The sequence below is a fragment of the Sinocyclocheilus anshuiensis genome, unplaced genomic scaffold (genome assembly GCF_001515605.1).
Source record: "Sinocyclocheilus anshuiensis isolate Anshui unplaced genomic scaffold, SAMN03320099.WGS_v1.1 scaffold1662, whole genome shotgun sequence".
NCBI lineage: Eukaryota > Metazoa > Chordata > Actinopteri > Cypriniformes > Cyprinidae > Sinocyclocheilus > Sinocyclocheilus anshuiensis.
Genome location: NW_015545835.1, coordinates 567,807 through 590,478, shown reverse-complemented (window position 1 = coordinate 590,478; position 22,672 = coordinate 567,807). Strand labels below are relative to the sequence as shown.

General features: G+C 41.2%; 2 protein-coding genes across 4 annotated transcripts in view; both read right to left on the bottom strand.

Annotated features, from left to right (window-relative positions):
* The window catches only part of mib2 (MIB E3 ubiquitin protein ligase 2), a 75,173-nt gene extending 56,950 nt beyond the window's left edge, over positions 1-18,223 (bottom strand). The window contains exons 1-2 of one of the 3 annotated variants that reach the window (XM_016499438.1): positions 5,262-5,606; positions 4,034-4,168 (exon numbers count right to left, since the gene is read on the bottom strand). In XM_016499438.1, coding sequence (XP_016354924.1) covers positions 4,034-4,064 — 31 coding nt within the window. In that variant the 5' untranslated portion in view covers positions 4,065-4,168; positions 5,262-5,606. Of the gene's footprint in view, positions 1-4,033; positions 4,169-5,261; positions 5,607-17,921 lie in introns of those variants that run through there. The other 2 variants (XM_016499439.1, XM_016499440.1) reach the window with 2 other exon arrangements.
* Positions 18,224-19,940: 1,717 nt separating this feature from the next.
* ubiad1 (UbiA prenyltransferase domain containing 1) overlaps positions 19,941-22,672 on the bottom strand; it is a 5,389-nt gene continuing 2,657 nt past the window's right edge. The window contains exon 3 of the mRNA XM_016499452.1: positions 19,941-21,024. Within this exon, the coding sequence (XP_016354938.1) occupies positions 20,537-21,024 (488 nt within the window). The 3' untranslated portion in view covers positions 19,941-20,536. The remainder of the gene's footprint in view (positions 21,025-22,672) is intronic.

The following is a 22,672-nucleotide window of genomic DNA, read 5'->3' as shown; positions in this document are numbered from 1 at the left end:
TATACACACGTGCGTGTGTGTGTGTGTGGACTTTTTGTAGTAGTCCTATACATTCGGAAATTCCGAAATGCCTATTACACAAAATTTAATTACATTCTACATTTTTCTCACTGAATGCCTTGTTTCACTCACAAAAGTAACATCAGAGAAGCAAAATGGTTTGAGAATGTGTTGTGTTGCTTTTAAAACAGACTGTTTCTGCTATGAAGTTTATTTTTCTGGTCAAACATCAATAAAATGCATCAGTGAAGTTGTCTACAAAGGCATAATTAGGGGCCAAGCACCATATTGACACCAAACTTTGTTTGTGCCATTGTCACCTCACACTGACCACGCCACATCAATTTGGTAACAGCGCCACCTATTGGTCAAGAGTAATAAACCATTCATTAACCATTAATGATTACATTTACAAAAATGCTAATAACTTTTTATTGCATTAGCCTATTGCAATGAAACTGGTCTCAAAATATTCCATGGGTCATGCCGACAACATACATACCAATTATGCCAGAGTAAGCTGAACTTCCTGTCAGCCATTTTTATTTATATTGAAAACCTACTTTTTTTAACTCCTCGCCACTCGTTGGTCCGATTTTCACCAAAATCGAGTCAGATGATCTTCAGACTGTGCTGACAGAAAGTTATGGATTTCGTGTCGATAGACGAAACCGTTTTGGTACAGCACTGCTACAAATTTTAGGTATGGTGCCAAAATGACTCTGTGGCTATATCTCTTCAAAGCTTTGACATAATGACAACAAACTTTGTGTGTGTCAATATCACCTCACACAGAACACACCAAAAGGATTTCATTACAGCGCCACTTGTTGGTCAAAAGTGATAAGCCATTTAATCATATTACTAGTGGTTGTATTTATGATTTTTCAGCCATTTCAATTACAATCATCCTAAAATTGCTTTTATTACTCATTGTTGCATTTGGTCTGATGCTCCATGCCATGCTTAGCTCCTCAATTTGCCTCTGGAGTGCTTGGCCCCGTGATTGCTGCTTGCAGCTATATTTAGGACTTGTTTCTTTTTTATTATATTTCAACCCTATATTTCACAATTCAAGCCGTTTGTGTGCTCTCTCCAGCTGAAGGGCGATAAGCTAAGAGCACATGCCTCATATTCTCATGACTCGAGTGTTTTTTATGGCTTTCCTTGCGGAAGCTGAGGGATCTGTCATATACTGTAATATCCTTTTAACATTTTATCAGTCGCTTGGTCTCTATTTTTGACACACTGCTCTGGGAAGCTCCATCCACAATGACAGCTCATTGGTCTAAAACTTTGAAGGTGGACATAATCTAAGCATGATCAGGCAGGAGCATGACATTGCTGTCATCCAGTATCTGAATGAACAGGACTGCAGACAAAGGCTGTTTGTTACTGATTCACTGATAAAAACCGCTTTAAATGTTCTGATACATAAATGCATGCGTTATTGTTTTTTGTTTTTTTTAAAGGTTAAGAACGGTCATGCAGGTGTCTTGTGCTGCACTTCTGCTGAGCTAGCTTACTATAGTAAGAACAGGGTTCCCTGCAGTGCTGCTGAGATGGTAGTTGCTGTACGATGTGAACGGAGAAACCATCTTACGGTCAACACTGCAGCATTAGAGCCACAGCATATGTGCAAACTGACTAGAAAGAAAAGTTCATCACCATGCCTATTCACAGAGCATATCTTTCTTTCTTACGCTGACAAAACTATCACTGCTCCGAATGCAACCTTGCGAATCTGAGATAAGCATTCAGACATAACCAGCCCTATTAATGAATACAGTCAGAATGATTACGCAGCGGTGCATGACACGCAGTCAAAGCAGACCTCGTACAAGCTGCTGAAATCAGATGTTCACCTTTAATTAAATAGGCTAACATATGCCAGCTGTTTGCACCAAATACTCCTTTCAAACTCGGTCTCATAACTACAACAGACAGGGAGAAGAGCAGCAGATGCGTATCCACTCACAGCCCTGGCCACTCAACCTGTAGGACCAATGAAAGGGAGTTTATCTGTTCTCGCTCAGAAGGGCCAGGATAAGTGCTTGTGAAAAGTGTTCTGGTCTGAATCAGGAGAGAAATCTGCACAGATCAAGCAGCGTTTAAACAGCTCTAAATAAATATGTGGCTGGATTTTGATGTGAGAGACAACAGGAGATGCACTTTTTCACTGGAGGAAGTGTTATTATGGATTATGGACTCAATGTATTAGTTAAAAACGTCTTGATGGATTTGTTTCAGCTTTTGTCTTCTCCAGATGTTAACTGATGGACTGGAGTGCTGTGGATTACTTGTGGATTATTGTGATGTTTTTATCAGCTGTTTGGACTCTCATTCTGACTGCACCCATTCACTGCAGAGCATCCATTGCTGAGACACTGATGCAATGCTACATTTCTCCAAACCTGATGAAGAAACAAACTCATCCTGATCTTGGATGATGGCCTGAGAGTGAGCACATTTTCAGCGAATTTCATTTTTTTTGTTTCATGTTTCGAGGCATGTAGAAGCACATTTATTCTCAGAATATCCACATAAAATCCCAAGATGAAAACGACAATTAGGCTTTGCTCAAACGAATGCGTGTATTCATGAATGATGATGCAGAAATCCAAGCTTTATTCATTTATAGGAAACATTTATTTCCTCAATCTTGTGTGCTCTGCATCTCCTCAGCTCCACACCGGCTATTGAAATAGACAATACTAGAATACTGAATCTATAATCAATGCAATGAATTATTATAACTGTATCAATGTATTTTACACCCCTACTATCCACTATTAAACAGCATATTGATAATCGTGCATTGCAGCATTGCTAAAACTGAATGTGGATTGCAATGCTCAGATTCTGATGTGCTGAGGTCACAATCACAGATGTCTCAGCTCTCTGACCAAGCAAAAATAGGCTTCAAAAACAGGAACTGCTCCCTTCCCATAAGACAACTTCCTCCATTCCTGAGTTCACACACACCAGAGCCTGCCTGGAGTGGAGTAAAGGTCAGTCAAAGAGTCTGCACACCATCAACAAACACAGCAACGGTTTAGCATTGCCAACAGCAGCATCAATGGCATTCACTTCCACAGTTAGGACAGACTAACAGCGAACCGTACACACGACCCAAACCTCAGACCCCAGAGACTCTCTAACAAAACTCTCTGTCGGCACCAAACGCTTTAAAGTCAAAGCAAGCTCTTGAGGGCCTAGTTAGCAACAATTTTAAGATTGCCTGATAAGAGGTCAACTCCACAGCACCCCCGGCCAATATGCAAATTAATTAACCAGACTGCAGTTTCATAATGCCAATTTATTTCAACTCGTGTCATTTGTTTCAAGCTTGAGTATTTCACAGGTCATGAAGAAAGTCACACCACATGAAAAAAAAATACACATTACACATTTTGCAAGTGGTTTAAAATAATAAAAAAGGTAAAAAACCCAACATGGTCCATGCAGATGAACACATCAAAGAAAAGAAAAATGGCATGTCGTCATGTCAGCTGCACATATATCTGCGCTAGAATGACTCGTACTTTGCTCAACAAAATCCGTTGCACACAGAACGGGCTGGAGCTGGCTTTCATTAGGCACATATGGTGACCCGGCACAGTTTAATGAAGGAGAGGAGAGAGAAGACAAATCAATACTCATCCAGGATAAACAGCACACTGAAGGGGGATTACATCAACCCTCGAGGAGCGGCCAAAACGCATCCTTTCCTCGACGAAACATGGCCAACTGACAGCGAGCATTAGCACTGTCCTGTGAGCGCACTTCACCGATGGCTCGAGTTCTGATGAAACTCTCACTTAATATATCTAGCCAGGTAAACTGAGTGCTGTGAATATACTATGCATTGTGCATCAGATGCCAAGAAAGCCAGCATGAACAGAGGACACCCAATAAACCTTGTCCAACAAATACAGTGTTCTTTCCATCATGTCTTTTGAGCTCAAAAAGCCTGGAGCAACAGAATGTAATTACAAACAGTTAAAGCAGAACAAACACATGAACCACTCACAGGCCCTGTGTTTCAGAGCGCTTCGAATCATCCTCGCTGTTCTCCTCGCTCTCAGCCGTCCACAGCTTTTTGTTTTGGGGTGAACTTTGCTCTGATTGGGAACTCAGAGGCTCAAACGCTCGCTGGCAGCAGATTCTAGAGCAGAACAAACACGACAGGCACATTTCCCTGCACGGCTCTCCACTGCTGAAATACAGGGATATTATTGAACGCTGCTCTTCTGCATCTACACAGCTTAAAAAAATGGTCGCATTTCCTAGAATAGTGACAACTTTTGTTGACTTTAGGTTGGAGTGCTTTTGGAAACAGGATAAGGTAAAGGTTTCATTAAAACATTTTATTACAATTTTTGCAAAAGAATGTAAACCAAAAATTACAGAGCAGTGCAGATGTGATTTTTTTTTTTAATTAAGCCAGCATAAGAGACAAGTGTGTAAAATCAGAAGTTTATACCTTCAGCATGAACCATTTCCAGTGTTTCAAAACATAAATAAATACAAATGAAAAGTTGCACTCTTCTCGATGTGTGTATTTAAATCTCAGTGACGTGAACAAAGGGTCAGATTAGGACGGCACGTGCAGCTCCATCATCATCTCATTATAATCTACTCATCATATTGATAATGAGAATGACCGCAACATGACCAGATACATCAATATCATAAAGTCCTGCAATTTCTGAGCGGATTCTTTTACCAGAGTCTACAGTCCCTTGATCATGACGAATGAACAAAAACATGTCCAGAAATACTAATTATATTTAGAAAATGAAGCCTATTTTTAAGTCCATTGTAATTTTAGCATTATGACATTGTTTTAACACCAGTTAAGCATATTTGCCCAAATTATCATTATCGGAACTCATCCAGATGTTTTACTAGATGTTCAATTCTTGTTATTCTCAGTGTTTGAGACATTTTTACTGAACTGCAGTAAAGATTTTTATTTAAATCTGCTTAAATTGATCATAATGTAAAATACTAAAGCATTTAAACATTTAAATTGTTTTTCACATTACAGCCATGAGAATTAGATTAGATGGGGTGCTTATGAGTTCACAACCATTTCTACATTCTTTGGGGGTGGAAAACATGCACAAAACCTTGAGATATAACCTAGAAATTATAATACGAACAACCCAAAGACAGATGCTACATGCTAGCAAGTACACATAAACTAACAGGCCTGTAATCTCATCAGTAGGCCTCTGTTCAGTTGTCTTCGTTACCTGTTGATAGGTTTGCGTTGCGATGCTCCACGTGTCAGAACAATCAAAAACCCATGAAGCCCTGGGGACATCTCACAGCACAATGGACGGCACCGATCCAAAAAAGCCCATCCCACATGCCCCGTCACCTACAGTATGAGCCGTCTCACTTCAAGAAACAAGTGAAAGCAAACAAAGAGAGAAAGTGGGCATCGTCGCTGGACGTCTGTGGCTGTCCCAGGTCATGCTGGAGTGGTGGCACGGGGCCGGGCAGCGTGTCAGACACTGCAGGCAATAATGCTGAGCCAATCAGAATTACAGACAGAGAGCGCTTACCAGGAACCCATGTGCTGCTACAGGATGCAGCCAGTGTTTAGTCCTCTGTGTGCCTTATCAGCACAGATTATCCCACACGGGACAGGGAAGAGGCTACTGAGACTTTGGCTGATCACTCTCACACACACACACACACACACATACACAGATGTTTGTTGATGTAATAACTACTTCCATGTCCACTGCACTGCACAAGCCCTTAAAAGTCAGCAAAGGGGACACCTTACGTGAGGAAAGAGCTGAACACATCTGTCATTCTCGGGTTGATGTGAGACAGATGCTTGTGTGAACAAACACCTGCTGCCATTCCCATCTTCATCCTGGGGCCACTGTTCAACTCCAGACGTGCTGGAAGAGTCACTCGTGTATTCATATCCTGCGCTAATAAATCTACGTGCAGCTGCATTAGGCGGGATCGCAATATAAACACACGCATCCACGGGAGCCGAGCCGTAGCAGAGCCGCCAATGATGAATGGAAGCTGAAGACAGCTTCAAAGCCCAAAGAGGAAAAGAAAAGAAACTGCCCTAGAGTTTAAGCTGCGCTTAATATCACATTGAAAAGAAGTTAAACCAAAAATTAAAATATGCTCACCCTCAAGCCATCCCAGGTGGAGAAATGTAGCATTGCATCAGTGTCTCAGCAATGGATGCTCTGCAGTGAATGGGTGCCGTCAGAATGAGAGTCCAAACAGCTGATAAAAACATCACAATAATCGCAATGGATCCTCTGCAGTGAATGGGTGCCGTCAGAATGAGAGTCCAAACAGCTGATAAAAACATCCCACTAATCCACACCACTCCAGTCCATCAGTTAACATCTGGAGAAGACAAAAGCTGAAACAAATCCAGCATTAAGACATTTTTAACTAAAATACGAGACCATAATCCATAATAAATGTGGGTGGAGACCACAGGAGATGGACTTTTTCACTGGAGGAAGCGTTATTATGGATTATTTTAGTTACAAACGTCTTGATGGATTTGTTTCAGCTTTTGTCTTCTCCAGATTTTAACTGATGGACTGGAGTGGTGTGGATTATTGTGATGTTTTTATCAGCTGTTTGGACTCTCATTCTGACGGCACCCATTCACTGCAGAGCATCCATTGCGGAGCAAGTGATGCAATGCTACATTTCTCCAAATCTGATGAAGAAACAAACTAATCTACAGCTTGGATGGCCTGAGGGTAAGTGTTATGAAACAGAAGGACACAGGACAGGGACTGATACAGATGGGATGTTTATTGACAATATGGAGGCAGGCAGATAAACGAATGAGTAAAGCAGACTTAGCTGAGACACCGTTGAGTAGTGACAACCAGGTAAGAGTCCACAATGGTGAATGCACAACAGGAAGATGAAGATGGCGGATCGAGGAGGGTAAGTAGCGCAGGAAGGTAGCCAGGTTCATTCATAAGATAACAACAAGAACAGACAAATGAGAAGTGCAAAGTGAGGGTTTATGGGCAGCTCCAGCGGCAACAAGGACGGCGTCTGCCTCTGGGAGCGTGACGATCTGTATGAAGGTCCATTACATATCATTACAATCCAGGATCTTTCCTCAGGGCTGTATCCTTCCCAGTCCACCAGATATTCCAAACAGCCGCCTCGTCACCGAGAGTCCAAGATGGTGTTGACACAGTAGACGAGTTGTTCGTTGTCGATCTCTGGAGGAGGAGGTCCATCAAGGTCGCCAGATCCTGAGGAGGGAGAGACAAGAGGATTAGTGAATGGCTTAAGGAGTGAGACATTAAATGTTGGATAGATGCGGTAGTGTGCTGGGAGAGCTGATAAGTGACATCATTGATCTGCCTCCGGATGGGTAAATGGACCTATGTAGCGGGGACTCAGTTTGCGACAAAGTAGTCGAAGACAAATGTCCCTGGTAGAGAGTCAGACCTTCTGTCCCGGTTTGGTAGCGCTGGAATGGTGAGTATTGGCCTGGCTCTTCTGTCTCCGAACTGCCTGTTGCAGGTGGACATGAGCTGAGTCCCAAACCCTCATGCTCTCCTGGAACCAGAGGTTCACAGCTGTAACATCTGATGGCTCACCAGACCAGGGAAACAGGTGTGGCTAGAAGCCGAGTATGCACTGGGTACGGGATAAGTCCCGTGGTGTTCTGTCATAGGGAGCTGATGGAGACTCCCAGTAGCTGGAAGAAAGCTTGCCGCACCTGAGAGATGAACTGGGGTCCGCGATCTGAGACTATATCCTCGGGTAGCCCGAAATTTTGGAACAAATGTTGGAACAGAAGTTCTGCGGTTTCCAGTGTGGTGGGTAGTCCTTTTAGAGGATGAGTTTGCAGGCTTTTGAGAACCGGTCCACGGCTACCAGGATGCAGGTGCAGGTGTGCGAGTGCAAGGTAGGTAGGTCCGTTGCAAAGTCCACTCCGAGGTGAGACTAGGGTCGACATGGAATGGGTAGAGGAACCAGCTTTTCTTCAGGGAGATGACAAGGAGTCTTGGACATGGCACAGACTGAGCAGCTCTTCACATACCGGGAGACATCCTGGGTCATATTGGGCCACCAATAGTGGTTTTGGAGGAGCGAGAGGGTTTGCAGGCTACCTAGGTCCCCAAAGAGCTTGCAGAGGTGTAAACTGACTCCAGAAGTGTGAGCCGCAGAGATGTAGGTACATAGACCTTCCCTTCTGGACCTCCCGGTGGAGCAGGTTCAGAGTGAGTGGCTTGGATGGGGCTTACGATCATGGCTGGAGGGAGGATAGGTTCAGGAAGCGAGTTGTTTTGATCAGAGTGATGGATGCGGGAGAGTGCATCGGCCTTTTGGTTCTTGAATCCTGGTCGGTAAGTGACAATGAAGTTGAATCGGGTGAAGAACAGAGCCCAGCGGGCCTGTCTGGGGTTAAGCCGCTTAGCATCACGGAGGTATTCTAAATTACGGTGATTGGTAATGACTTTGAACAGATGCCTTGCTCCCTCCAGCCAATGATGCCATTCTTCCGAGGCTAGTTTAATGGCCAGGAGTTCACGGTTGCCGATGTCGTAATTCTGCTCTGCTGGGGATGGTTTCTTGGAGTAAAAGGTGCAAGGATGGAGGACGGGAGGCTCTCCTTGACGCTGAGAAAGCACTGATCCTACCCCGACCGTAGAGGCATCGACTTCAATGACGAAGAGAAGATCTGGATCAGTCAGGGTAGGAGCGATGCAGAAGGCTTTCTTAAGCTGATGAAAAGCTTGGATGGCGGCAGGTGTCCAGGATGGAGACTTGGGCTTATCTTTCAGGAGGGCGGTGATAGGAGCACAGATTTGGCTGAAGTTTGCGATGAACTGATGATAGAAATTGGCAAATTATAGGAACCTTTGGGTTCTTTGACGGAGGTAGGTTGAGGCCAGACCTTAACAGCTTGCACTTTCCTCTGGTCCACATGGATGCCATTATGGTCGATGACATACCCGAGGAACTGGATCTTGTCTTTGTGGAACTCACATTTCTCCAACTTGAAGTAAAGGCGTTGTTCCTTCAGTTTCTGGAGGACCTACTTCATGTGGTGGTGATGTTCAGCCAGGTTCCGGGAGTAGATGAGTATATCATTGATGTACACCCGTGTTTCTCAACCCTGGTCCTGGGCGCCCCCCAACACTGCACATTTTATATGTCTCCCTAATCTGACACACCCATTTCAGGTCCTGCAGGTTCTTCTAATGAGCTAATGAGTTGAATCAGGTGTGTTTGATTAGGGAGACACACAAAATGTGCAGTGCTGGGGGGCACCCAGGACCAGGGTTGAGAAACACTGATGTACATGATCACGAAGTGATGGAGGAACTCCAAGATACAGGCTCCGCACAGCTGCTCTAGGGCGGCAGGGACCAGAGGATGAGGGTAACAGTATTTAATGGTTTGTGAGTTCAGAACATGGTAATCAATGCAAGGCCGCAAGCCTCCATCCTTTTTTCTGATGAAGGTGCTGGAGAAGTGGATGGGTGGATGAATTTTTATTTGAGAGCCTCCTCAATATATTCCTCCATGGCCTTGTTTTCTGGGATGGACAGTGGGAAGATCTTTCCCTTGGGTAGACTAGCCCCAGGCAGCAGGTCAATGGCACAGTCCTATGACCGGTGTGGTGGTAGCTGGGTGGCTGCCTGCTTGCTTGCTAAATCTGTGGTTTCTGGACTCTCAATTGTGGTGGATGCAAGGTCTACAGGCCTGCAGGAAGTGGATAGGTGAGGTCTTGATGGAGATCCGGAAGATTTCATAATAGGTGAAAGACAGGATTATGTTGAAAGGCGGTTATGAGTGAGGTCTCATTCCACCTGCTGGTGTCCGCCAGAGTGCGGAACTGGAGAGCATATTCTCTCCCAGATGAACTACCTTGGCAAAGCCGAAAGAGTTGGTCCTGCACAGACAGGGTGGATGCTGTTTGGCCGAAAACCTCCTTGAAATGGGTAATGAACACCATGAGAGAAGTGGTTACTGGACCATTGGCCTTCCATATGGCACTTGCTCATTAAAGGGTGCGTCCCGACAGGAGCGAGATGATGTTGAAGGAGAGGTGAGAGGTAGGAGTGACAGATGAAGTGTTTCCACGAGTTCAGCAAAGTGATCCGGGTTGGGGTTGGCAGACGGTTCCATTTGTCATTGCATTATTGGTCTAGTCTTCTATTATGAAACAGAAGGACACAGTACAGGGACTGATACAGATGGGATGTTTATTGACAATATGGAGGCAGGCAGATAAATGGATGAGTAAAGCAGACTTAGCTGAAACACCGGTGAGTAGTGACAAGCAGGTAAGTGTCCACAATGGTGAATGCTCAACAGGAAGATGAAGATGGAGGATCGAGGAAGGTAAGTAGAACAGGTAGGTAGCCAGTTTGTTGCGCAAGGTAACAACAAGACCAAACAAATGAGAAGTGCACAGTGAGGGTTTATAAAGGGTGGCTTGATTGGTGTAGGCAGGTGCGGTGAATCAGAACTTTGGGGATTGTGAATGAGTGGGTGGAGCTGCAGGATCTGCCGTGTCTGGTGACTCTGTGACAGTAAGGGCATTTTCATTTTTGGGTGAACTATTCCTTTAATCGGGTCTGTGCAATGAAAACGTCCACTATAGGCCTCAAATTACAGCAGTAATTAACACATTTCTATCAACAAATCACATCCAAAACCTAATAGCTGAGGTCACGGAGTTAACTGCTGCAGGAAATGCCACCCTCTACACAGTGAGTAAACTTTTTTCCTGTCAAAATAACGGAGTTCATTTGGAATTATTCAACGTTTAAGTACAAGTAAAAGCCACCGTTCCTTGAGTAGTGGGTGGAGCTAATGCACAAGCAACAGTCTGATTAGCTAGTGCTCATCTATTACGTCCCCATTTTGATTTCAGCAAATCAGTTTGAGCAAACACAGACAGTGTGATTAATATTCATTAACCCAGCAGCTCATCAGACCTTAGCACATTTTATACTGTTATTAGCAGGAGCATTATCTGAATTACTTTTGTCTCAAGCACCACCACCAGCCCATCATTCTCTAAGTTCTGTTTAATATGACAAATATGCATTTATACAATTTATTTCATACAAGGCTGCTATGCTTTAGTTCTAATTACTAAAGTTCTATCATAAAAAACTTGATTGACTGATGTTTTGTTAAAAAAAGTTTAGCTATGCTTTTTTTTTGTATTTCCATTTTGCATAAAGGCTCTTCTTGACAGAAAGCAAGTCTCTGTTAAACTTTACTGACTTCACTGAATGAGTGGCAGCACACGTGTACATGTGTCAGACAGACGGAGCGCAATTCATGTTTAGTGCAAAAATATTCATTTTGCTGAAATATTTGTTAGTGATCGACCGATATTGATATTTTATAACCGATACCAATTATTTGCATGTTTATGTGCCCGATAACCGATATGCAGAACCGATATTTATTTACTGTTATAAAGTAAATAAATGACTGAGTGAAGTAAGAACATACTTCACTTTGGTTTTTCCTCTTTTCAGTCATCTTTTTTTTTTTTAAGTGTTGAAAATTAGCAGTCTTTCATGTTAAATTTAATCTTTGTATTACAACAATAAAAAACATTTTATTTATAAAAAGCATCAACAGCAACAACACTAATATTAACAATAAGCAAAATAAATGTAGAATGTCTAATGTTTTCAAATGGAGAAAAATAAATAAAGGACAGGAGTCATATCAACTTCATTTTAAACTACAGTTTTAGTAGGTTTATAAGCTGTTTAATAGCTACAGAGTAGAGGTCTGCAAGCCCGTCGGGTCCCAGCGGGTAATTTTAATTTGTTAGACTATTTTATCTATAGCTCGTTAGAGGTAGAATTCTTTAGTGAAATAAATATGATATTTATTGAAATGAATTCGAATTAATTAAGCAGAGAGAGAGAGAATGAACGAACGAACGCATGCAAGCGAGCGATTGTGAAGCATTGCAAACAAGCTTGTCGGTTTACTTTGCAACTTTACAGATCTTCTTTATGCACCAAGAGCTTGTAACACTCTAAAGAGAAAGGAAAAATTGAAATCGCATCATATGACCCCTTTAATAAAAAAAAACGAAACGAAGTATAATCACTTTGACATTACATACAAAACTGAACTATTTTAATAGCTGAAACAGTAGTATAAGCTGTTTTGGGAGAAGGGAAGAAAAAAAAAGACGGGCTCGGGTCGGACTCGGGCCAAGAATTCTGATAAGCTGACGGACACGGGCCGGGCCAGGGCCTGAGCATCTTCAAAACCGATATCCGATTATGGTAAAATGCTTAAATATCGGGAAAAATATCGGAAAATTGATATATCGGTCGATCTCTAATATTTGTTATTGGTTGTTAAATTTAGGTTTAAAATTCTACATGCAATGCAAGTAATTGAGAAATAACTAAAATGGGATAACAATATGCAATTGGTTAAAAATGTCTAGGCCTATAGCAAATAAAGAAATGACAGTACAAAGGTTACAGTGTTCTGAAGAGTGAATGTATTTGTTCCTGCAGAATATGACTGGGTGATATGGGCAAAAATTCATATCTCTGTATTTTTTGGCTGATTTGCGATATACGGTATATATCTCGGTATTTTCTTTTTTGTATTTGGATTAAAAAAAATTGTATTTAATATATAAATATTTCACTTACCGCCCAATGTTGTCCAACAAAACAATACATATTAAAGGCTATGAAAACAAATAAAGTGAATGTAACCATGTAAGCCTTTATATTATGTGCAAAAAAGGGTTAAAATCACATTTCATTTTAACAATGCAATCTAAAAACAAAAGTAAGGCTTTTAAAGCTGAAGTTAAATTCACTAAACTAAAAGTGAAAATAAATGAGAACAAAAGCACAGAGTTGTTAGGCTATTTTGATTACCCCATTACAGTCACTTTACAGTCAGTGCTATCATAAAAATAGACTTACTTGTAGGTTTAAAATTCTACATGTCACATTTATTGTCCAACTATAAATATTTCAGCTAAATGTATATTTTAGTCAGAATTCTTGCGCTGATATTTAATTGAGCTCTGTCTGTTTGGCACTCGTTCACTGAAGTCTGTGAAGTTTAGCGGAAAATCCCAAAGCAGAAGGCTCATGCACTTCTGACAGAAAAGGCTTTCTAACATTTACAGACGGAGAATATACCTGTGAAATGTAAATTCTGCATTCAGGAATACAGCACATCTCAAACACATTAAACAGCATGAGTAGCCTAGTGTCTCTGTCAGCGGCACACGCAGCCTTCTGTCAGAGCATATGACGGGCCGAACCGCTTAAACTAATATGCCAAACCAAACTATAAACTATGTTTTACCAGTTTTTAAAGGCCTTAATATGACGCTTGTCACATGTTTAGAACAAACTGGATTATGCACTTTCTCCGCAGCAGCTCAGTCTGTGTCCTCTGCTATATTTTCAGATGCGCTCGTATCAAACTACTGTATATCCATATAAATGGTATCGCCTCATATCGAATCGCTTATAAAGAAAATATCGATATATCGTACACTCGATATACTGCCCCAGCCCTACTGCAGAAGATTCCACACGTTAACACGGAGTCTGTGCTTTTCGTTTTTCTTTATTACCTTTCTTTTATATTTCTTTATAATGTATAGACTACATAAATTAAATGTTTTCATTGTTTATATATTTGTTTGAAGTATAACATTGAGCAGGATGTCTTGTTTTTATTTATTATATAAAAAAAATACTGTATTTTTTTAACTGATTAATTGATCAAAATGATTGTTAGCTGCAGCCCTAGATAAGAAAGAACAAAGTAAGACAAGAAATACTAAATGTATAAATATACATAATGTTGGTCTTAGTCTATATTTATTCTATAACTGCTGCGCCTCGAGAACTAAATTAAAAGACCTATCAGAACACACTCTTACATTATACATCATAAAAGGCTTTTTGACTGATCAGATATGTAAGCTATCTCTAACTGGATGGACATTTACTCTGTCATTTCAAGATTAATATAAAGTGACGTGTAGTCCGTTTCCTTAACCCATGAGAGGCACTTTACATATTACGCAAGCTATTTATTTGTTTTACTTATCTCATTATTTCTCAGGCCATTTTATTCTAGAAGCTGTGACGGAGCGGCCCGGTGCCACCCTGGCCTTCATGAAGCCTTGCCAAAGCATCTTAACTACGATCTGAGGATGTAAACATGAACAGTCTGGTTTTCCTCTTCTCTCTGCACACACTGGAGCACTTGAATTCTTTACTGACAGCACCAGGAAAAGCAGACTTTCTCTACACTATCACAGCAATGGGTGTTACTACAGAAAACAAACAGATCTGTCATGATGTACTTATTCTCATGCTGTATCAAATCTGAACGACTGATCAAATGACTTCAGAAGACAGTAATTAGACACATGGACCACTCTGATGTGCATTTTCTGCTGATTTGTTGTCATTTCAGAGCTTTACAGATAAAGCCTTTATTTTGTTTCAATGGAAGAACAACCAGAATTCCTAAAAAGAATTCCATTGAAGAAACAAAGTCTCTCTCAGAGTTCTTTCTTTCATTCTGGATGAGGATGAGTAGATAATGACTGAATTTTCAATTTTGGACTGTTGCATTTATTGCATGTTAAAGATGCAAAAGCAGTTTGCAATTAGAAAAATCCTTCAAAAAAATGTCAAAACCTTTCACAATCTTCAAAACATCCCACCAATCAAATCCTAAATAAGTCTAATCTACAGGATCACATGCGAGTTACGCTTAAGCTAGCATTGCTGTGACAGCTGAAATCACACTCGTACGATGTTTACTGAAACGAAAAGATCAACTGGGAATACTCCAAATGTTAGACAGTTAGCTCTAGACATAACTAATGTAAATTACATTTAAAATGAAGTCAGTGCACGGAATGTGCAAATGCCATTTTGAATATATGAAAATATGGAAAACTATCAGAAAGCTTCCACTAGCCCATGAATCCAGCAGAAAGTGCTGACTATGAGTCCTCCGCCAGGTTTCTGAGACATCTTGTCATAGAATATATGTCTTATATTGTTGCTTTATTCATTCATCCACCTATCTCATGAAAGTGATATAGAGTGTGATGAAATAAGAGGCAAGTGTCTAGATGAAACGAACGCTTAGTCAACTATTAAGGGTGCAGCCCTACTGAAAACACATCTTAATACCAAGCGTAAACAGGGCCACGAGGTAAAATGAGGACGAGCTTCATTTTTGGGTGAACTATGTTTAATCGGCTGTGAGGCGTGACAGAACCTTTCTGCTGTGGGTGTCGATGACAGACAGAATGCTGGGTGGCAGGCAGCTTGTGACAGACGCGTCCTGAGACACGCTTCTGCTGCAGAACTCTTATTAAGAGCTTATCACTGACCTCCTCAGCGTCTGGGGACCCTTTTCCACCCACATGCTTGCTGGGCCGTTCTAGAACCGTTCTGAGCATTTCCACCACAGGAATGGCAGCTCTGGGCTGGAAAAACCTGTTCTTGTTAGCGCTAAAAGTTTGCTGCTCTGTGGTACCAGGAACCGAGTATATCAGGCTGCATAGAAATGTCTGATAACAAATGCATTTAGCAGTGATCCGCACAAAAGACACGCGGAAAGAGGGCAACACAAAGAGAATAAATAGACTACATATCTCGCTTGCGCACCTTCCTCGCTGGTTGCATGCAGCACCAAACATGCTGCGCAACTAGTGTAGTCTGATTCATAAATGAATAAAGTGGCCGTTCTTTTTAATGCATTGGGCAAAATTGGTACTGTGACTTGTTGTTCACATAGGAATGATTAGCTAAATGTACAAAAATTATATATTTGTGACCCTGGAGCATAAGGGTCAATTTGTTTAATTTAGATTTATATAGTATCTGAAAGCTGAATAAATAAGCTTTCCATTGCTGTATGGTTTGTTAGGACAGGACAATATTTGGCTGAGATACAACTATTTGAAAATCTGGAATCTGAGGGTGCAAAAAAATCTAAATATTGAGAAAATCATCTTTAAAGTTGTCCAAATGAAGTTCTTAGCAATGCATATTACTAATCAAAAATTAAGTTTTGATATATTTACGGTAGGAAATTTACAAAATATCTTCATGGAACATGATCTTTACTTAATATCCTAATGATTTTTGGCATAAAAGAGAAATCTATAATTTTGACCCATACAATGTATTGTTGGCTATTGCTGCAAATATACCCCATGACTTAAGACTGCTTTTGTGCTCCAGGGTCACATTTAAAGTACTTTGTTAAAAATTCCAATTTGTTACCAAACATGGGGTGTGTTTCCCATACACTACTGTAACTAGCGGCTGAACTACCACAGCATGACGCGTCATCGGAGAAACTAACTAGCTAGTCACGACAGTTTCCGAAACTTTGTTGCACATCTATCATTCAAAACACATTGGTTCAACCATTACAATGACGCCACACATGTGGTGAAGTAATTACTTCTGCTAATTAATCCTTCCAGATCAAATGAATGCCAGATTTTTACTGTAAATATCAAGCATGGAGTCTGAGGACTACTTGGGTATTTTAGTTCTCTGTTGTTTCGCTTTATTTTCAGATGTCTGAATCCATCGTGGGTTTTCTCCTACAGAATACTTGAGCACATTCGCACTCTTGCTTATTTGGGTAATGATCTCTTTAAGTTAACATATCATACTAACAAGAAACTATGCTGCTAAGCACAGGGTGAAAGCTGTTCTTTTACTGTGCTGAGTCACCACGTGATGGACAAGTGAGAACGACTGGCTTAAAATAGTAAACCGGTGTGACTACATTATGACCAGAATGATGAACTGTGACGGTCTGAGAGATAACACAGCTCGACCTAAAAGCAAACACACGGGTTAACCACATCTTAACTAGTGTGCTCACGCAAAACACAATGAAACACATCCTCTGCATTCAGTGTAATATGTTAGGATGCAAAACAGAAACGACTAGCAACAAATACAATCCACTACAACAAATCGCAAAGGGCACGGAAATGTTGCCACAGGGCTGAATCTGCATTACACTGGCACATATTAGGTGTCTCTGATTCGTCAACTACTCTGTTGGCTGACCGATAAAAAACACAGCCTCACCGACCTTCGAAATAAAGCTGCTGCCCTTTCAATGTATGCTTGTGAGGAATCAACATTAGACAGACGTCACTGTACACAGAACTACCCTCAAATTACCATGTTTCTGACATTGTGCCATTGTAATAGCAAGGTATTCCTTGTCCACTTTGTCATATCTTGTCATATTCATATCTTGGTGTGCTGATCTTACAGACCATGTCAGGAGCATCTGATGCTGTACTTTATGTAAGAGATTCCCAAACAAATTGAATAATAAATGTGAGTCACCATTTCAGTACACAAACACACTGTTTTTGGACATGTCTCTTTATAACACCACGTCTTTTGCACATGCACCATGGTATTATTTGAGTTATCACGTGAATGCAATGATATACATATACAGTAATCACTCAGTGCCCTAGAATATGTTTAAATACCATGTTATTACCATCACTATACCACTGTAAGGGAAGCATCAGCGCGCGCTGCCCAAATAAACAAATCCCAATACAATCCCTGCGTTTGTTTCCACACATGATCTCGCGTGTTTATTATCAGCAGAGGCGCGCGACTGCTCTTCAAGCACACACTCGGTCATTTACGGAGTCTATTGATCGTTTATCGGTTGACTGAGTGTGACATAATCGATAGATATGCGTGTAATAGATCCCTTTAGAAGTAAACCATGCTAATTAATATGAATATTCAAGCAAAATAAGTCGCCTAAGCCGCGTCCAGGGCCGCGACACCCCGTTATGTGACCCGTGTGACCCCGTGCATGCTTACCTGTCGACAACATCAATGCTTCCGCGAAAACTTCCCCGGCCCACCGATTAACGAGCTTATTCGGGCTCACGGGCGGTTATTCCAGCGCTGCGCATGTGTCAGCGCGCCTCACCGGACATCCATCAGACCAGAGCTTCACGGACCTCCTGCGAATCAGTCCAGACGGAAAAGCGGGGAAGCAGCATCAGCACAGCACGGTTCGGGGCTTCGCCAGGCGGAAATACACCAGAAGCGCGCTAGCTGAGCTAGCAGCAGTGGGTTCGTCACCGCTGCCGCGTTCACCAACCGCACTATGGCGAAGGATCGGCTCTTGAATATTAATAAGGTGACGCTGCAGGAAGGTTACCAAGCAACGTTCATTAATATTCATGAGGTCGTCCTTCGCCGTAGTGGGATTCGTTCTGGCTCGCGGCGTACAGCTATGGTGACTCGTTAAATTAATGTTCTCGTGTTAAATCACTGTGTTTAAGATGCGGGTTACGTAGAACTTGTGGGGCACCTTAACTTACTTAATGAGTGATTTCTCGAGTTGGAAGAGGACAGTGCGCATGCGCGAGCGGCGAGACTCTGGTCCTCGTGAGCCATCTTGTTGTCTCTGCATATGCTGCACTGCTGATGGCACAAATCAGTGCGCTACATCCCTTTAAGTGATGCTCATTCAGTTATTATGAGCTTTTACAGATATTTGCAATGGTCCGAACAACCGTTTTCGGTCACACTTTACAGCAAGGCTGTATACATTAACATTAGTTAATGCAGTAGTTTATGTACGTATCCATCCATCCATCATCTATCTATCTATCTATCTATCTATCCATCTATCTATCATCTATCTATCCATCTATAATCTATCCATCTATCTATCATCTATCTATCTATCCATCTGTTAGGTAATTTCATACTTATAGCTTTCATTTTAACCTTTCAGTAAAAAAAAACATGATTGTTTCATTTTCATATAGCAATGAAATATTGCAAAACAGCTGAAGATACAGGCTAATAGTTTATTTACACTGAGTAAGAGTAAATACTTGAGTAATTCAGTTGAACTAGACTACTGATGCAGGCTTCAAGAAATTGTAAGTAAAATCTGTCTCAATTGCAGCAATGAAAGGGTCATATCACTTGTGTCATGTGGATTGCCATTCATAATTATGTGTCAGAAATTAGCCAAGTTTGTAGGTCTGGCATGTGAATTTAGAAAGCAATGTGGGGCAAGTAACCTTCAGTTTCAGCACAAGCTGTCATCCATGACACCATCGAAGGTCAAAAAACAGGTACAAATGCTGAACCCTGAAAGATTGGGGAAATAAACATGTTTTCATCTCTTTTTTTATATATATAGCTAACAATCTGACAAAAGCTCCCTTTTACTTATTTGTTACATCTGGAGAAAATGGGCCATAATGCTCGGTTTTCCAGAGCCACGCTGCACTTAGATGCAAACATTGTCGCCATATTTCAGGATGATAATTACCATTAAAACAGCTGTAGTGGTTTAATAGCAGGATGACATCAAAGGCTCTTCATGGTCCATCTGCTGATGAAAACATCATTACATGTCCACACACAGCTGGACGTTCTTCTCATGAGCAAAGCCACAAACACCACACAGTGTAATGTCCTTCATATATGAAGCTGTAATAAAGGCTTCAACATTATACCTCATATGCATTGGCCAGTAATCACATTACTATTTTTTAGCTCATTTCTCATTTAAGCAACATACGTCTTTGTCTTTTAAAGTAACTTTTTTTTTTTGTTTTATAGTTGTTCCTGGATGTTTCAGACATGCATACGTCCAATCGGGAAAATGAGTTCAAAATTACTTTATCAGTGTATTATTGTGAGGAAATAACTGAACTGGTGCTCACCTTCTCATTCGCACCAAACTTTTGACGCATACACTTAAAAAGCACGAAGAGCTGAACTAGACTTCCCATGCTTTATTTGCTCCCTTGGTTATCCGTAACTTCCTCACTGTCTCATGATGAAACGCTTACAGTAGAGTGAAGGAAAACACACTTGGTTTAGTATATACTTTATTTGGAAAGTGTGGCAAAACACGTCCTTTAATGCGGTCTATTACATAACTTCCAGCTGGGAAGCATTTCTAAACAACTACACCATTCTTGTGGATTCAGGACTTGGAGGCGTTTTATTTGCCAATGACACTATAACTAAAGAATGATTTAATGCTGAAAATCCTCACCAGCTGAACGCCACGCCGGGACTTTTGCATCTTTTAGGCAACACTGAGCAGACAGGGATAAAAAATCATTACAAAATGATTTATACTCATGTTTATAAAAACATAAAATAATGAGAAAGGTCCTAAATTATATCTGAAGCCTTTAATTCGCTAGTAAACCATATATTATATATATACACTGTATAGAACCGGCTTCTTCATTTCCAGACTGGTCTGTTTGGACAATACTGATGTTCTGGAGAGCCTGTGTGTGTACCGAGGGCACTCGCCCACTCGCCCACTCCCAAAACATAAATTAACAACGATATAGTCTCTGAACTTCTCATTTGCATCGCTATAAATACAAAAGTATCTAGAGTTGTTTTAAAGTTGAAAGTTTTAAAAGAAAAAAACAATAGTTCTCTCACAATAACGGCAAGCTACCCTGCGGTGCCAATATAATCCCGAAAACATAGAAGAGTCCCATGAGCAGATTGAGCTTGGCGGTCTTTTGAGGGATCTTGGCGTAGCACTGGCGGCGAAACTGCCTCTCCAGAGGGAAGGCCATGGGCAGCGTGAGCAGCGGCAGAGCCATGCTGATGGTGTAGCGCGTGGCTAGGATGCAGAAGAGCAGGTAGGGCACGAACAGCAGCAGGTTGTAGATGACGTAGGAGAGAGCGGGCCCCAGCAGGATGGCCAGGGTGACGATGCCCGCCTGCTTGTCCGAGTCCATGTCTCGCGTGTTGTTGCTGTGCAGGATGGCCTCGGTGTTGAGCGCCAGCGGCACGGCGTACACCAGCGGCAGCACCGACAGATAACCCACCTGCACTGCGTGAGCGAACATCACAGCCAGGGGACCGAAGGTGATGAGGATGACCACGTCCCCCAGAGCCACGTACTTCAGTCCGATGCCTGCGGTTAAAGAGCAACAACACGTCAGGAAACACTGTATGGATGGATCACGTTTGTGAAAAATGACTGCAAGAAATCAAGGTCACACTTCAGTTTGGGGACCAAATCTCACTATCAGCTACATCCTTTGCCTCAGTAAACTCCTAATTTGCTGCTTGGTAATAGCTAGTAAGGTAGGTATGTAAAATATGCTCATGCAGAATTAGGTTTTAATAGGTGCTTCACGAGTACTAATGAACAGCCAATACACTAGTAATATGCACGCTAATTAGCAACTAGGTAATAGTGAGAATTGGACCTTAAACTGAAGTGTTACCGAAATCAACAATATCCAAATGCAGCAGAACTGGACAATATAGATTAAAAACAAATATTTAGCTTTTTGACAATGTACAGTATATTGATAGCTCTGTATTCGCTCGATAACTGGCTTTAAAAGGTTCTCTAGAGTTTGTTTTTCAGTTCGATTTTGACCAAAAAGCAATGCTTATTTGATGCACATAGCTGATCGCTTCACTGCATTAAAACATTCAACTCTACGTGAAATTTTAAAATAAAATGCTATCTTCATTCGATATAGTAAAACCGCTTGTTCTGCGTCTTTTATTTCTGGATGATAGCATTCAATGCGTTTATGCAAATGTATTTAATAATACACTACAGAGCTGTTATTACCAATCAAATGAAACCATTACAAAAAAATCCGAATGCATTTAGACTGAAAAAAAAAATACATAACACTGTGAGAGTTAGATTTTAAAAATTACACTGCTGAAAACTGAAATACGAAATTATTTAATTAAATTATTTTTAAAATATGAAACTAAAACTGCCGATAGGTGTCAGCAAGTCCCTCTCTTCACGAGCGAGTCACTGAATGCTTCATGCAAATGATTTGTTCAAAACATCTGATTCATTCAGAAATGAAGCAAGTCACTGGGCCTGTCCCCAACACACAAACCAGCTTTCAGTATTTGGCCCAAGTGTTCAAGTGTGTGTAGAGCTTCTGATGACCCTCTGACCCCCATTTATACTTTAAAATGAACTTCTAAATGTCTGCTCAGTTGTCCCTACAGTATGTAACAGACGGCACTATTTAATTGTGGTGCTTCTAATTAAATGACAAGCAGTTGCCATCGCTTTACAAAAGACACATAGCCTACTAATCTCTGCACCAATACAATGTGTGGCACCTTACACTGTACTAGCAAATTATATGTAATTTCTAATTAATTTAACTAACACTCTAAAGTTGTCCTTGCCATTGCACGATTTCAGGGCACGAGTTCCTGAACATGATGAATGATGGGATACCACAGCGCTATCAAGAGATAGTGTGGCTTTAGTGCGTGTTAAGAGCACTAAGCTTTGGCATTCATCAGACCTGGGAGTGGGTCACTGAATCACTCACTCACCCGAGTCACTCAAAAACGCAGATTCATTCAGTGAAGAAACACTGCGTTGCTCAGAAATGACTTTGTGTGGAACCGTGTCTTTTGGCATGTACTTTTGTAAAGTGAAAGTGCAAAGTAAAACATCAATTATGATATATGATATGATGATGTGAAGCTCTCGCCATTGATTTATGACTTTTGTGACTAAATTAGGTTAAAGCAATAAGCCCCAAGAAGCCGTGGTTTACAGTGAA